The sequence below is a fragment of the Benincasa hispida genome, chromosome 2, assembly GCF_027475165.1.
Source record: "Benincasa hispida cultivar pf3 chromosome 2, pf3_genome.v1.1, whole genome shotgun sequence".
Lineage (NCBI taxonomy): Eukaryota > Viridiplantae > Streptophyta > Magnoliopsida > Cucurbitales > Cucurbitaceae > Benincasa > Benincasa hispida.
This window is the reverse complement of record NC_143479.1, coordinates 65,096,288-65,113,108: the sequence shown is the minus strand read 5'-3', so window position 1 is coordinate 65,113,108 and position 16,821 is coordinate 65,096,288. Positions and strand designations below refer to the sequence as shown.

The 16,821-nt window shown below is 34.7% G+C and overlaps 1 protein-coding gene across 4 annotated transcripts in view; it reads right to left on the bottom strand.

The window, feature by feature from the left end:
• Window positions 1-2,719: 2,719 nt before the first annotated feature.
• SCC3 (sister-chromatid cohesion protein 3) overlaps window positions 2,720-16,821 on the bottom strand; it is a 46,589-nt gene continuing 32,487 nt past the window's right edge. Inside the window, exons 13-24 of one of the 4 annotated variants that reach the window (XR_005480196.2) lie at window positions 13,632-13,793; window positions 13,338-13,538; window positions 13,116-13,253; window positions 12,850-13,044; window positions 12,600-12,744; window positions 9,413-9,519; window positions 8,484-8,621; window positions 5,904-6,169; window positions 5,686-5,810; window positions 3,837-4,109; window positions 3,396-3,536; window positions 2,720-3,202 (exon numbers count right to left, since the gene is read on the bottom strand). Coding sequence is in view for 2 of the 4 variants with exons in the window: in XM_039023410.2 (XP_038879338.1) it covers window positions 3,186-3,202; window positions 3,837-4,109; window positions 5,686-5,810; window positions 5,904-6,169; window positions 8,484-8,621; window positions 9,413-9,519; window positions 12,600-12,744; window positions 12,850-13,044; window positions 13,116-13,253; window positions 13,338-13,538; window positions 13,632-13,793 (1,767 nt within the window). In the remaining 2 variants the exon portion in view is untranslated. The remainder of the gene's footprint in view (window positions 3,203-3,395; window positions 3,537-3,836; window positions 4,110-5,685; window positions 5,811-5,903; window positions 6,170-8,483; window positions 8,622-9,412; window positions 9,520-12,599; window positions 12,745-12,849; window positions 13,045-13,115; window positions 13,254-13,337; window positions 13,539-13,631; window positions 13,794-16,821) is intronic. The other 3 variants (XR_005480197.2, XM_039023410.2, XM_090310734.1) reach the window with 3 other exon arrangements.

The window sequence follows — 16,821 nt, the reverse complement described above, 5'->3', positions numbered from 1 at the left end:
CTTTTGAAAGTTGAGAGTATTAATGACATTATTGAAAGTTCAAGGATATTTTTTAAACAAAGAATTGATGGTTTCTATCCCCATACTACACATCAATAAGTAAAAGACATTGATATTTCTTTATCATCTACATGAAAAATCAAGACATATCACCTTTTTGCCTTTTTTTTTTTTTTTTTTTTGGAAAGAGATTACTCGACACGATAATTCTATGGCTTTATGGGGTCTCTTGTGCTCATGAGTGAATCCTTTATGTCTAAAGGATACTATCTTCGATCCCTTCGATAGTGTCTTTCCATCTCTCCTCCCTCTTTCAAGTTGCAGAGAGGAGCTGCTACATTTCTCGGTTGGCCAAACAAAAGTGGGTAATGAAACCTTCTTACCATACTAACAAAAACTAAGCTTCTTATTCTTGACCCAAGTCACCGAAAAATTGCATTTGCGTTGGCCTACCCAAACTTCTAATTGCTCGTGATAGATATAGAAGAAGAGAGGGATAAAATAAGGTGGAGAAATAATTTCATCATATAACTAGAAGATAATAGTAGTCGAAATGTTGGTACAAAATGATGGAACAATGTAAGAAACTACAACTCGAAAGCATAAAAATGTGCGAGGAAGAATGAACAAAGATTTGATGAAGGAATATCGCGATGGTGACTACAAGATGTTACTGCCTTGTCTTCTCCCGAGAGAATTCTTCGAAGCATGTTCTCCATATGCCCCCTCTTCTGAAATTTTATTATGCTATTTATATCATCACAACAAGGAATGAATATATGCCACTCAACAGATAGTTTCTACTCAACTCTGTTACACATATGCATTTCAACCACATGAGATAGTTCACTACAAGGTGCACATAATCTTCATTCCAAACGCAACTCCTCATACATTTCCTCACAACAAAGCAAAAATTAACAAACTATCGAAGGGAAGGCAATAATGCAACTTTTATCACTTTAAAAATCCAACCATTTCCTAAAAGCAACATTATTATTCTAATTTCAAGTGATTATAACTTGTATTTCAACTAATCATCAGTATTCCACTTGATAAATGGTATAGATTATTGATTTCTTTCTTTCTAATTTGTTTATTTTGGTTCCTAGTATTGGTATTGATTAAATTTAGATTTAATAAAACTTATTTGATAAACATTTGGTTTTTAAAAATATAGTTACAAATACATTTCCCTCTATTGATTTTATCATTTCACTGTCTTTTTACTAGTGTTTTCAAAATTTAAACCAAAATTTAAAAATTAAGAACCCATTTTTTTCTCTTACTACTAATACATGCTGAAATTGTTTGTTCAATTTCTCCGAATACATAGTAAATGATAATAAAATATTAACAAATCTATTGATGGTTTAGTTTTAAGATTATCATTTCTTTTTGCAAGTTAGAGTTGTACACTTTCCAAAGATTTCTTGTTAAGAAACCCTCGAGCATCAAATATAAAAATCATGTTGAACTATACTCAAAAAACTCAATCCCAACAACCCCAAAACAAATTTGAAATCAATACTAAAATAGACTAGATTACTGATTACTTAGATGATCAAAATAAACCAAGGATCAAACAAAGTTTAAAACTCCCATCAACCCTTGCTCTTCAAAACACTCCACAAGCAAGATAGATCAATTCTCACACAAAAGCTCCAAATATTGATACACTATGAAAAACACAAGACACAAAGCTTAAAAGCTTTCAAGTTTTGAAATCCAGAATACTACGTTTTCAAATCTTTCAGGTCTACTCAATACACATTACATAACTTTCTATTGTCTCAAAATAAAACTCTTGATATTCTTGATATTCTATGAGGCATTTGAAGGGTTACAACTGGAGATACATTTAATAGATATCATAAATCCAAATTTCTTTTTAACTTTAATCATCAACCCATAAATTTATAATCACCCAAGAGTTATGAAACCCCACTATAAGTCTTTGCTCCTTGAAGCTCGATTCTTCTTAAATTCTACTTGAATTCATTTAATGTAACCTTTTATCATAGAAAATTTTGGACATCATACCTCAACATCTTAATTATTCTTTTTGTTTTTAATTCAAGTTCAATTTTTTTCTCCAGAAAAAGTAAAGGTAATTTTAATTAAATTCCTAAATTTCAAAAACATGAAAAAAAAACCTCTTAGATTTGTGAGTGAAATATTGATGGTTATGATTGGGCATATCTATGGTATGTATCTATTATATTCTTTTCGAATGTCAATGAAATCTTGAATAAATTGCAAAACCCAATCACAATTACATTCTTAAGCCTTTAATAGTAAAAATTGAGTCCTCTATCGCCAAGTACTACACTTAGACCATCAGACTTACCATAATTATAGATATTAAATCCTCAACCATAGACACCAAAAATTTAGACCCCATTTAGTAACCACTTTATTTTTTTTGTTTTTGAAAATTAAGTTTATAGACAGTACTTCCATCTCAAATTTCTTCTCTTCTTATCTACTTTTCATCAATGGTTTAAAAAACCAAATCAAATTTTAAAAACTAAAAAAAAAGTAACTTTCAAAAAGTTGTTTTTGTTTTTAAAATTTGACTAAAAATTCAACCATTATACTTAAAAATGATACAAATCATGATAATAAATGTAGATGATATAAACTTAATTTTTAAATAATAATAATAATAAAAAAAAAAAAAAAAAAAAAAAAAAAAAAAAACATAATAGTTATCAGATTTTAGAAATAGAAAATCCCGCAGATGTCATCGGACACCTTCTGGAACAGAATCTTTTAGGCATATTATTTTGCTTCATCCATAAATTTTAGATAATGGACATTCTCGAGAACTACATTATGAACTAAGAATAGCATAATATCCAAAAGATCAAATCACACAAAGCAAAAACAAAAGTCAAGACAGACAAGAGAATCATACGAGGCCTCCGACCATAACAGAGGCAACGTAGGGGGTATTCTACCGCTATCACAGAAATGTCCGCGGCTAACAGGATTATCAACTATTACGCTATAGCCACAACTCCTTAGGTAGCATCCTTCAGCAAGTTTCACGAACATCTTAGTTAAGGTTACGTCAGCATAATTTCGTTTTGTATATAAATATAAACACAACTGCTACATGTCTTAATTTGGGGATGTTTGTAGACCATGATAAGTCATGCGCGGTAGACGGTCGGTTCAAGTCATGTAGATGGTGGCCCTGCAGAAAGAAAACGATTAATTATGTGTAGATTCACACAAGATCAATAAGACGAGAAAATGACCTACAGATCTACATGCTGCTAGTGGGTATGATTAACAATCAGTGGTAGAAATGTCGATAATTCTTTTGCAGGAGAAGGATCGACAAGAAATGAATTATTCATTTTCAAATAACAGTTTTCAATCATTACATGGAGCAAAAGAGGCTGAAGTACAACTCCAAGCACCACAAGAACCAAGATGGCTTCACCTGGCTTCAAATCTTATGCGAGAGAGAGCAAATATCATTTTCATCAGAAACAACTTTTTCTATCCTTTTCTGCCATGCAAGACTGTACACAGCAAGTAAGCAAATTGTTGCATGGATTCATGTTATAATACGTATTTGATATCGATTCTCTACACAATTAGAAGTATTTGTGCTTCCTTCCAATATTTGTGTCAGGTATAGTGAAGATAAAATTTGTATGAAGAAACATGCAGTTTCTGAATAATATAATAAAGTTAACCATGAGGCCCACCACAGCAAATGCCTCAAGCAGTGTACGTTTAAGCGGCTCACTAAAAACTCTGAGTTGTTTAAAATAATACTTTAGACTTCAGACTTTTCATTAGGAAAGCAGACATGTTACCTGCAGCTTTACCCATAGAAGTCCCTTTTCTTTCGTCTCTTGAAATTCTAAGTGACCTCAATTTAGAGGATGGCCTAATTGAATGGATGAGTGGTACTTCTTCCTCATCTTCCTCATCTCGCTTCTCTTCATCATGTGCATCTTCATGGTCAGATGCACTAATTGATTCCTCGTCTTCACTTGTACTTTGCTCATCAAAAAGTCTTTTTCCCTGTATGGTATGTTTTTTACGGGGCCGACCTCTACGTCTAGTAGAATTTCCTTCTTTCTCATCTACAATTGCACAATATCAAAAATTAAATCAATTATAAGCTAAATAAAAAAATATTACATTTACAGATATCGCGACAGCTTAGTCTGTGAAGAAGCCATTGGAACATATGCAGGCCTCTTTACTTAATAGAAATGAGAATGAACAGGAACTGGTAAAACCGAAATAAAATTTCTACTATTGCCATCACCAAAACTATTTTGAAATCAGAACAAAAAGATAATATAATATGATTCATTTTATTTACTATACTATATATAAAAATCCCTTAGACTAGAGAAACAAGTGTTTTTCAAAAAGCTTAGCTATTTTCATATAAAAATAATAAAAAAAAAAGTTTAAAATACATTTGAAAATATTTCAAAAGCTATTTTGAGTGTTTGTCAAATGCTTCAATTTTTTCCAACATGACTTATTTTCAAAATTAAACATTTGAAAAGTTAAATCAAACACACTCTAAAACGCTGGACCCATCATAAAGATAAAACCTTAGGCCCATTTTCATCTCCCATTCCATTGTACCAAACCACTTCTCAAGAATTTAGGACTTTGATACCATGAGGTTCTTTATTGAGAAATGGGAAAGTACATTTTCATGCCATCACTATTTAAACACAGACTCTAATTCTACAGATAGCTTAGCTAACTCCACTAACTCCACAAAAATGGTAACCTAAACTGACCGACTAGAACTAAAATATCAGCAACTTTCCTAAAATTTGAATCTCTCTTCTAACATATCTCTCACTTTTCTCTAGAATTTTAATTATTTTCTCTTAACTTATCTTTCTCTGAACTCAACTCTCTCTAAGATATAAAATTTCTCTCTTCTAACATGCCTGTCACTTCTCTCTAGAATTCTCCCCTGAAGTCTTCTTTCTCTCTCTTTCATTTATCTTTCTCCCTCTGACTTTTCCTTTTCTAACTAATATTCTTCTTTTAAGGACTCTAACTAGTATTCCCTCGACTCTCTCTCTAATTTCTATTCTAGATTTTCTCTCTCTAAATTTACTCTCTAAAATATTTAACTGTATATTAATATAATTAAATTTATCATAATCCATCCATTTAAGCTTTTAAGTTGATTGATGATTTAACATGGTATATAAGCAAGGTTTTGATCCTACAACTTGTGGGTTATGGACCCACCATATATTTCTCTCTCTAACACATCTCTCTATCACTCCAACTTTTTGGAAGATAAAAAATCAAACATGCTTTATATGTTGTTTTCTACCATCTTTTTCTTAAAAAAAATGTTCCGTTTGGTTTGGTTTTTTGTATTTAAAAATAGGAAACAGAAAAACAGTTGTTAAACATGAATGACTTTTTGTAAAAACAAAAAGCAAAACACAAGAAAATGGCACAAAAAACCAACATGATTATCAAATGTGTCCTAATTCTCTTTAGCCAAAGAAAAATGTTGAACTAAATAAAGAAATTCCAATAACACGAAGAAAGTGAAAAATTCACAATATCCCCAAGATGCATCCGAATACAATCAAGAATCACGCAAATTCAACCAAGAGAGATTCGATTTTCCTCTAAAGACAACTTAAATTGAGAGAAGCAAGTTACCTTGCAAACCATCACTTTTAGCATACTTTTCACGCAAGCTGTCAACAAAGGTATGATATGGGCGCCAACCACTTGGGTCTTCATCTGTATTAATATTTTCTGTTCGATTCTGGACATCCTTGATACTATTTGAAAAGTGATTACGAATTAAATTGGGTCATTTCAAGCAACAACTAGTTTTAACTCAATCTGATATTAAAATGGTATAAACATCGTACATTTCCAGGATATCCGGTGTAGGCAGTTTGGATACAAAATGTAGAACAGCACACTCCAGGAAAGATAAATTCTTCGGTGCATCAGAGAAGGCATGCTCAATTCCATCCTTAACAATCTTTAAAATATCTGATCTGTGCTTGTTCCTAGCTGCACCTACATATGTTCCAGATAGCCGAGCAGCCAACTCCCTACATTCTAGAAAGGATTTTCCTGTTGAAGGCCCATCACTATTTCTCAAGAGTTCTACCATATGTCGATCGTAGGCCTAGCACAACCCAAAAAGAAAAGAATGTGAAATCACATGGCATGACTCTTCACAGACTCAGTAATTTCACGTGATAAAACTAAAAGGATCTCATCACATGGAGGCTCACCATTTGGAGTATCCTTAGCAAAGGAAAATTTAATTGATATATAAAAGATCTAAAGGAAACTATCACTGATATATAAAAGTCATGGTGGCAAATAACAAATAGAACCCATACATTTGTAATGTATAACATAGTTGCGTTTAAATATTAGTCATTTTATTTCTTAATTATTATTTTATATCCTTTCATTTTATAGTTAATTCCCTTAGTTTAAATTTCTCCGGTATTATATTTACATATTACTGGGTTTTTTTTTCATATAGAATATTAAAGATCTCTCTAAAAAGATAACAGAACCTGATAATGTTAGACGAGAATACAAGAGAACTCCTCACTTATTCTATACATTAGAATTCAATATATATAGGCATACTGCATACATGGTTTTGTAATATATGCTATTGTATCTACCTGTCCTTTATTGTAATTATACAATTCTTAATTTATTGTTCTCTTATACACCTATATATATGTGACTCTCGAATCTAAAATACAATTGAGTATCTTTCAACATTGAGTACATGATATCAGAGTTCTAGGTCTTTTCCTTGGGGAAATTAGGGTTTGTGAACTTTGGGGTTTGGGACCTTTTGTTTTTCACCTCAAGTTTTATGAACTTTGCGTGGGCTGTCTGTTATGTTTTATGTCACTTGGTTTTGCCTCAAGTTCTGGTTTTCAGTCGTTCTGTGTATTTGGTTTCACCAAAACCTAATCGTATATGAAGATATTTGAAGAACAGCATTACTTTCCTAGCATTTGATTCAGTTTTTTTTTCTCCTAGGGTTTGGTTCTATTTTTGCTTGTTCTTTGAGGTTTACTGTTCCTTTGTGTGTTCCTAACAAATGAGATGATACATATAACCTAGTACACCTGTGATAAGATGATAATTATATATTATGTCTCAAAAAATCGAAAAATAACTATTCTTATTGTCTATGTAGATGATATTCTTATCACAGGTGATGATCAAGAAGAAATATTCATGTTAAAGAACAAACTCTATGAGGAGTTTGAAGTTAAGGATCCGGGAGAAATGAAATATTTCCATGCCATGGAAGTTGCATGATCAAAGCAAGGAATTATTGTGTCTCAATGTTGAAATATATAAAAGATCTTCTCAAAGAAACAAGCATGAGTGGGTGTGGAACACCAATTGATGCAAACAAGAAACTTGGGGAAATTAGTCAAGGTTCCTGTGTTGATGTTCAAAGATATAAAAGGTTAGTTGGTAGACTAATTTACCTATCACATACTCGACCTGACATAGCCTTCGTAGTGAGTATGGTAAGTCAATTCATGCATAAGCCCTTTGAAGATCTTAAGGCAATGTATTGAATACTTGGGTATTTTAAGAACGGTTGATAACTTGTAGAAATACAAGTTATTGTGGCCTAAAATTGGAATAATCAAGCTTTTGAAGGGAAATTTCATTGGAATTAGCAAATATAAAAGTAAATGTGTTCTCCCATGCGTTGAAAAAGTTAAATCAAGAGTTGACATTTTTGAGATCTAATCGCATGTAATTGCAGAAAGAATGATAAAAGATCATAAGGCAAACCAAGCTCCCTTGTGGCAAGCATCCATTCCAGAATCCAACACATTGTGTTCAGGGACCACCGAAAGAATTGGGTTGTGACGTGAAAAAACACTAATGAATTGCAGGCTGTTTTCCAGTGTGGCAAACAAATATTCCCTCTTTTTTGGAGCTATAAATATAAGGATCCTGAAAGCAAGAGACAAAATCTTGCAGAGAGAGACACCATTCCATAAAGTGATACACAGAGAGCACCAAGAACGCAGAGGTGATCAACAAAAATAGGGAGGATGGCGAGGAATCCCTTCAACCTGTAGACATCACCACCTTCCGGATGAAGACTCATCATCTCTACTATCATGCTCATAATCTTTTAGAGTTGTAAACTTGTTATTTTCAGTAGACTCATTGTAAAACTTCATCTATATTTGAACTTATATCATGACGTATTTTACATCCATTTCTCGTCTCCCATCTTTTCTAATTTTCTATCCTGAGTAACTATGCAAAAGGTGGCATGGGAGTGAAAATACCAATGTTCCAGCGACTAACTATTACTAACATTTGGTCTGTTTGTGCGTTTGTGTATATATATGTATATGTTCATAGATAGAGAGAGAAAAAGAAGTCCCTATTATAGAGAAGTAAACCCTATACAAGTGTATGGTCCTTACTCTTTTCATGGCTTCAAGAAAGATAACTGGGATATTGCCATCCTTCTTTTTCAAAATGGCAATGAAATGCTTAACAATATCAGCTACACTTGTCCCATGCATCAGAAAATGAGAAATAATTGCTGGACCAAGATACTCCTGCACTAACAACTAGATGCAATGAGTTTTGACCCAATAAACAAAAACAGTTTCATACTATTCATATTTCATGATCATTAGCTCAACTTATTCATATTCCATAATTTGTCAACATCCCAGTTGGGAGTTTTATCCCAACATAAACTACTTTAGGATATATGTTACACGGCTCCACTACTCCCACTCCACCAATAATAATCATAACAATGTCAACAACAACGACAACCCAAAAAAAAAAAAAGGAAAGTACGGATCACAAGCAAATTTTCAATTAAAAAATGCTCCAGTACTCCCATTCACCAGCTTGATGTAAAAAAATGCTTTTCTAAATAGTGACCTTGAAGAAGTGTTTTGAGTTTACCACCAAGAAATATTTGTTGCTTTGAGCTACTTCTCGTTTTTCATTTTCTTATCTTCCAATGGAATTTATGTAACTTGAGCATTAGTCTCTTTTCATTTCATAGGTGAAAAGTTTTATTTCCCTTTAAAAAAAATTAATATGTTTTTCATTATCTTTTCCTTTCATAATTAGTTTCCTTGGTTGAAACTTCTCTCCTATTATTATATTTACTCATTATTGGGTTCTTTAAAAAATAAGAAGCAATTTATCCAAAAACAACACCAGTAAAAGTGCATCCTTTAGCCTGGCTCCCCCCTTTTGCACATACTTTATGAGAGTTTAATGAAATACTGCCACATTACAACAAAGAGCCTCCCCGCACTGAACCAAAGGGCTTCGAATGATAAACTTTAAATACACCAAAATGAGCTCCAATTCAAAACAAGTTTACCTTAGAAACTGTATCACTTGCAACCAACTTTGCGGCAGCAATCATGATTGCATCTTTATTTGTCTCCTCTACATATTCTTTACTAACATCCTCATCTTCACACTCATCTATATGGACAAATATAAAAGGTGCATTAAACATGGGAAGGTAAACCATCAACAGCAAGTATAAGAATGATGAAAAGCAACCCAGCTTATTGATGCTTTTAGACTCTTCTTTTACTACTAATGACTTACATAAACAACTGTACACAGATATAAATATACCAGTCTATTGATACGTTCATCGATATAATTGCTAGTGGAAGAAACATTATAAAGGCAATAGAGAGATGAGGTTAAGTACTTCAAGAACTAATTCTCGTTAGTAGAACAAACATCATAAAGACAACAAAGATGAATTAAATCACTTCAAGATCTAATCTTGACACTCGAAGGCTAGATTGAAGAGGGATTTTTTTTCATTACTTCCATAATCCAAGATATATGAAGCACGATAGTAGAAAAATATTGAATAAGGTTAGAGAAAATTTTCTCATGTTGCATCCTCTCATGACATGAAAAATCTATCATAACTTCAGCACATAATATCTTGATCCATCTGCTAAGGTAACATTTGGAAGGGATGTGGACGTCAAAATGGTAGAAAATAATTTGTGATTACTGTAGAAAATCAAGCTTAATTGTTTCCTTGATTAAGTAGGAATTACTAATTGTTTTCTTGATTAAGTTTTTATTTATTATTATTTTTTCTTTTTTTGGTATAAATGTGAGGGTTTTGTTATAATGTATATTTATGTTGTTATGTATAGTTGTCCTTTATCGTAATTGTATATTAAGGTTTCTTTGTAGATGTATATTTGTGCAATTCTAGTCTAGATAATATGAAGTATTTCTCCAATACCGAGTACATGGTATTAGAGCCAACTCTAGGGCTTTAGATTTATTTCTTTTGATGGGTAGTTCTCAAAAAATTGGTTTGGGTTTTAAGGTTTGGGTCATCGGTTTACGGAGACCGTTTGTCAACACCACCCACCTTAGGAGGAGCATGGTCGTCATTCGTCGAAGTATGCAGTCATTGTTTATCGGAAAAGACGCACATCAGGCTCTCACACAGCCTGAAATCTCTGTCTCTGTCGCAACACACCACTCCATGGGAGCTTTGTTTTGCTTTTTGTCAACTGGGTTCGTCTCATCTTCTATTTTCCGATCGATCTATGCACTTGGTTTGGTCTATCAAGATATGAGGATATTTGAAGACGAGTTAATATCCTTGTTTAGATAAATGTTGTTTGGGTATTTGAATTGTTCATTGGTAATGCAACAGAAGCTCCCCTCACATTGCTTGTCTCTTTCAATATGTTCTCTTTGTATGGCTGAAATTGAAGATTTGCAACACCTTTTCTGAATGTTGTTATGCTAAACAGTGTTGGTGGCATTTATTCTATTTATTTAACATAAGTTGGGCCTTTGGCAATGTTTTTCGAGACACTGTATTGCAGATTCTGGTTGTGCCTTGAAGTCCAACCCTCAATTGATTTGGTCTAATGCAGTCAAAGCATTGCTTACTGAAATTTGGTTCAAAAGAAACCAAAGGGGTTTTCATGATAAATCAATTGCTTGGATGGACCGTTAAGAAGTTGCTCAGCTCAATGCCTCTTCCGGATGCACTCTTTTTAAATTATTTGTAGGTTTCTCCATTCAAGATCTTTGCTTAAATAGGAGAGCATTTATTTTTCCAACTTAAGGCTTTATTCAACTTGTATTGCCAACCTTTTGTTTATGCATTTATGATGTTATGTTGTTTGTACTTTGAACCTTAGTTTTTGAATGTATTTTGTATTGGGATATGATGAGGGCGCTAAGGATGTATAACCTAATTGAGATATCTCAGTGCGTCTGCTGACCCTCGCTCTTTAAATGCTCCTTATGGACTCATTGTATCTTGAGCATTAGTCTATTTTCATTACATCAATGAAAAGTTCTATTTTAGTTTTAAAAAATGAAAATTCTGGCTGTTTTTGTCTTAGGCAATGGCCTTAAAAGGGCTAGGATATCCCCCTCTTATGACCAGATTCTCCAGCTTATTCCGCTTGTCTACCCAACCAAACGGTTATGTGTCGGATCATTGGGATCAAAGTACCAACTTTTGGAGCATTTCGTTTAGAAGATTATTGAAAGATGAAGAGATTACTGAATTTCAAGAGTTGTTAAGCCTAGTATCACATCTAAAAGTGCAAGATCGTCCTGACTCACGGGCTTGGTCATTGGAATCCAATAGACTTTTTTCGGTAAAATCCTTAGCCAATCACCTTCGCAAAGGCCCTCGAATCGATAATCTCTCAAGACAAGCTCTTTGGAAGTCCAAAAGTCCAAGGAGAGTAAATATAGCCCTTTGGATAATGATTTTTGGAACTCTAAACTGCTCGAGTGTGCTGCAAAAGAAGCTTACATCCCATTACATTTCTCCCAATAGATGCGCTTTGTGTAAAAGGGATTGGGAGGATCTCCAACACCTTCTTTTCGATTGCATTTATGCACAAAATTGCTGGTTTTCACTCTTCAATGTCTTTAATTTAAGTTGGGCTTTTGGGGCAGATTTTAGAGATAATGTTCAGCAGCTGTTGATAGGTCCAAATCTAATGAAATCTCATCAAATTCTGTGGGCCAATGCTGTAAAGGCTGTGTTATCTGAGTTGTGGTTTGAACGGAACCAAAGAGTCTTCCAAGACAAGGAAACTCCATGGTTTTCAAGGTATGAAGCAGTCAAGCTTAAAGCCTCTCTTTGGTGCTCCCTCACAAGCTCCTTCGCAGCCTACTCTAGTCAGGAAATCAATCTGAATTGGCATGCATTCCTTTCTCCGGCATTCTGAAGTCCCTGCTACAAAGAGCTTTTAGCTTTCATGGCTGTATTTTCTTTTTCTTAGTTTTTCCAGCTCTGTTTTTTGTTCTCGTTTTTAAGTTTTGTATCCCATTGTATTGCTTTGAATTTAGAGGATTTCCATTTGCTACTAGTGTTCGGATGTGATGATGGGTGCTAAGAGGGTGTCAACCTAGTTGAGATGTCCAAGTGCACCTGTTGATCCTTTTGGTTTCCTTGTAATTTGAGCATTAGTCTCACTTCATTTTCTTAATGAATAAAGAGACTTGTTTCCTTTAAAAAAAAAAAATGAAAATTAAACCAATACCTGAAATACATAGTTGTCGCTCACATAACCTCCAAAATTTTTTAACAATAGATGCATCGGGGCAATAGCCTAATCCTTCCAGTTTTGTTGAAGAATAATTTTCCTTTCTGAACAAAAACCACGTCTCCGCAAGAATGGTACAAACCTACACATATCCAATGTCGTTATATCAGTATGATATTTGAAGTGATTATTGAGGATTTCAATACACTTATTGAACTTGATAGATACGGAGGCAAGGTGTACATACTCGACAGGCCAGCTGATTACCACTCATACCAACTTCAGTAGGATCATTCAGGTATTGGTCCAGATGCTCAAGCAACGCATTCCGTTTATTCAATAAGGATGACAAAGATTCTAATGACACCGTTTCACTATTTATGATAGAGTGTAGAGACCATGCTAAATGTAAGTAGAGATTGAGAAGTAGAAAACATACAACCTGCATGGGAAAAGAAAAGAAAATGATAAGGTTTTGAAATAATCGACTGTTCACCCATGAGCCACCCTTACCTCATCATCCACGCTTCTAAATTTCTGGAGAATCATCATAATATCACCATATAAGCTTTCCATAGGAACAGGTCTGGTTAATTGAAACTCATACAACCTTTTCAAATTTACAAGAAGAGAGTATTCATCACCACCATCCTGCAGACATTAAGCATTCTAGTAAAATATATTCAGAGGGGAGGGAGGGAGGGGGACTAAAGGAACAATATTGACTCTATGTACCTCTAATTCTTTCATAGCATGTTTTAGTTTTGCAAAAAGCTCATCTTCAAGTTCCTTCAATTTATTACGGGAAAAATCTTGCAACTCCCCTCGACTCTCAATGCAGCATAAGTTAATTGCCTTCATGCATGATCTCAATGCTTCCTTCTCGCCATGCTTGAAAAATGCTTCTTTCATAAGTTGAAGAACATTTTTGTAAATCTGTGGGGAAAAAATGGAATGGCAGATAATTATGTATTAGAACTAAGCTGAAAGAAAACTTGAATAGCCAGCTGCAGCAAGAACTGACAGCACCTGCTCTTGCCTCTTCAGGGAATAAAATTCAAGATTCATGTGCACGATAATTTCAACTAAGGATGGTATTTTAGCTTTATCAGCCATGAACTTGCGTAGAAGTAGGGGATAATTAATTATCATGGCAGTAGTTATGTCCCGTCTGTTGCTTTCAAATATTTCCTGACAACCAAAAGAAACAATGATTTAAACTAAATTCTGGACTAAGTTAGCAACAAAGAGGGCAGCAAAAAATTTGAGAATCGCAAAAAAATGCCATAATAAATTTGTGTAGCACTGTTGCATCACACAGGAACCAATATAAACACCAGGACAATATGAAATACGGGGAAGCTGTCAAAGAACTAAAATCTTATTAACTCGTGTATCACATCCCCATGAATCCCGTCTGTTACTTAGTTTAATGCATTGGCCCATACCGGACATGATACATGGGGGATAAAACAAAAAACATAATTAAGTAAAAAAGAGATTGAAACATTTGCTTGAAATTTTTTAAGAGTTAGTCATGAATATGTATGTATTACCAACATCAAGCGCAAAAACATTTTACTTGAGTATTCATCCAGTGCTCAAATGGAAATATTGTACATTTTATGAACCAAAATTAAGGCCATAGGTCATGTTAACTGTGATTTAAATGATAAGGAAATAAATGACCAAAGAGATTACAAGAAAGTCCGACAAGATGAACACCAAGCTCAATCCAAGCTCAAACGAAGCTTAAGCTCAAAGTCAATGGGAGTCGAGTCAAATTACCACCCATGATGAGCTATCCATTATGCTACAAATTCCAATCATTAGAGCTAAAATACTACAAGCAATGAATCCTCAACTGCCAAGTACAGGTGTCTACGTGACAGGACCTTAATTCTTGAGCACAGACATAGTTGATGGAGCTTTGCAACAACCGTGCTAGTGCATGTGTATGGGCAAAACACGACGGTGAAGGGCAAGGCACACGGCACAACAAGCACTATGGCTTGCAGCACATCAGACACGCGCATGAGTGGAGGCAATGTCAGACAGGCAGTGGTGGAGCTCACATTGAGCGACACGGGATGCACACAGTGCCACCCAGACGCACGGGCCTCATGGGCATGCACCAAACAATGGGAGTCAAGGCATGGCATGCACATAGTGTGCACATGACATGCAGTCTTTGGTGCCAACTGACTTGGTTGCCTGGATGACCATCTGAGGTGCATAAATGGCCAGTTTAGTCAAAGTGGATATTCATCCAAGATCATGGGTAGTTATCCATGTAGTGGGCAAATTGGTAGTTCTCTCCATCCACCTTCTCAACCTCGCCTATAAAAGGACCTTGGGGATTGTCCAAGGCATTCCTTTGTGGGGGAGAAATTCCTATGAGGAATAATCCATTGTTTGTCCTTGTGAGTAAACGTGTAAAAACACAACGGTTTGTTTCCCATCTAGTGTTCTAATCTGTTGTTTTTCCTTGTGTTTTTTGCGGTTCATTGAAGACAAATACGATGATCAAGTATGAAAGTTTGGATCAACGGAGTATCCCCCTCCCCCCCAACGCTCTCTCCCCTCCCCTCCCTCATCCTTCCCACCAAATCCCTCCAGTTTGATTGCCGTTCCTTTCAAAAAAAAAAAAGGAAACAACACTTTTCATTGATGAAATGAAAAGAGACTAATGCTCAAATTATAAAGATACAACAAAAAACAAGAATTAGAACTAGAACACAAACAACACTTTTCATTGTCGTTCCTTTCACTTCTGATTACCCCTCACTCAACTTCCCAGTTCCCACCATCTCAGCCTTACCCTACTTTTTTCCCTAGCTGTTTCTGTCCATTTTCTCCTAAGTTAGAGTTACTTTTTTATTAAGTGTAGCGCCAGAAACGGAAAGAAAACATGGAGGTAAAAAGTTGCAATATCAACAATCATTACTTCTGTATGTGGAAAGATGGAAGTGGTTATTTTGTCGAAGACATGAAAAAGGGTCAGAAGGTTTTCTTCTCGAGAAAAATGGTAAGATGGTCTGAGAATAGTTTGATAAAACTGCTTAGGGCCCCAACTCTTGGGTTCTTTTCTCTTAAGGAAAGAGCTGATGAAGGAGTTTTTCGACTTTCAAAATTCCATGTTCATGGTTACTGGTTTATGGAGTGTGCAGTCCAGGCTTCAACAGGTGGGAGGAAAAATATTGACGTCCCTTTTGGTGCTGACAAGAAAGGATGGTATACATTCAAAGAAATTATTAGTTTTTGTGTCAACAGCTCCCCTGTTTCCCCTGTTTCAAGGAATATTCATGGTGAAATTTAACAAAATATGAATTGTGGCTTGGGGAATATTTACAAAAAGAGATTTCAATTCAACAAGATCTTATGCTGATGTGACTCGATGAACTCCACAGAAGACAGAGAAAAGTAAATAATAGACAAAACATCAAGTAAAACATAATTGGAACAATTCCATAACTAAAAATCACATCAATAATGAACAGAATTCAAACTAATAAGGGAATGGAAAGGCTGGCCAGTTGAGATTGATGTCCTGAGAAGAGTAGCTAGCAAAGGATGTAGTAAGAGAGCCCCAAAGAGAGGTATTAAGTGAACTATGACAAGGACGTCTGAGCTAGAACAATACTTCTCTTCAAAAATTCTCAGATTTCTTTCCAGCCACAATCCTAACAGCAAGGCTTTCACAACATTTATCCAAATAAGGTCCCTCAAGTAGCTGAAGTACTTATTTTAAACACTTGAGTCAAAAACCCATGATACTTTGAATAAATTAAGAAGCTTGCACCAGCATGTATATGAGAAAGGGCAAGATCAAAAAAAATATATGGTTGTAGCTTTCCACGTTCAAACGACATAGAAAACAAATTGATGGCTGAAGGCAAGAATTGGCTAATTTCTTCTTTTTTCTTTAAATGCAAACGAGCCTCTTCATTAATAAAATAAAATGAGACTAATGCAAAAAGTACAAGAGAGTTATACAAAGAGCAAAAAGACCTAAGGATCAGGAGACGCACTCGGGTATCTCAACTAGGTTGACACCCCCTCGACGCCTTCATCATATCCATACAAACTATCACCGAGATACAATAAAAATTGAGGCTACATTCGACCGTGTTGATGGGGCTAATTTCTTCTAAAGAACACCAGTTGTGTTGAGGCTACTTTTCAATAGAATCCAAGATAAGATGGAAACCCTCAAAGG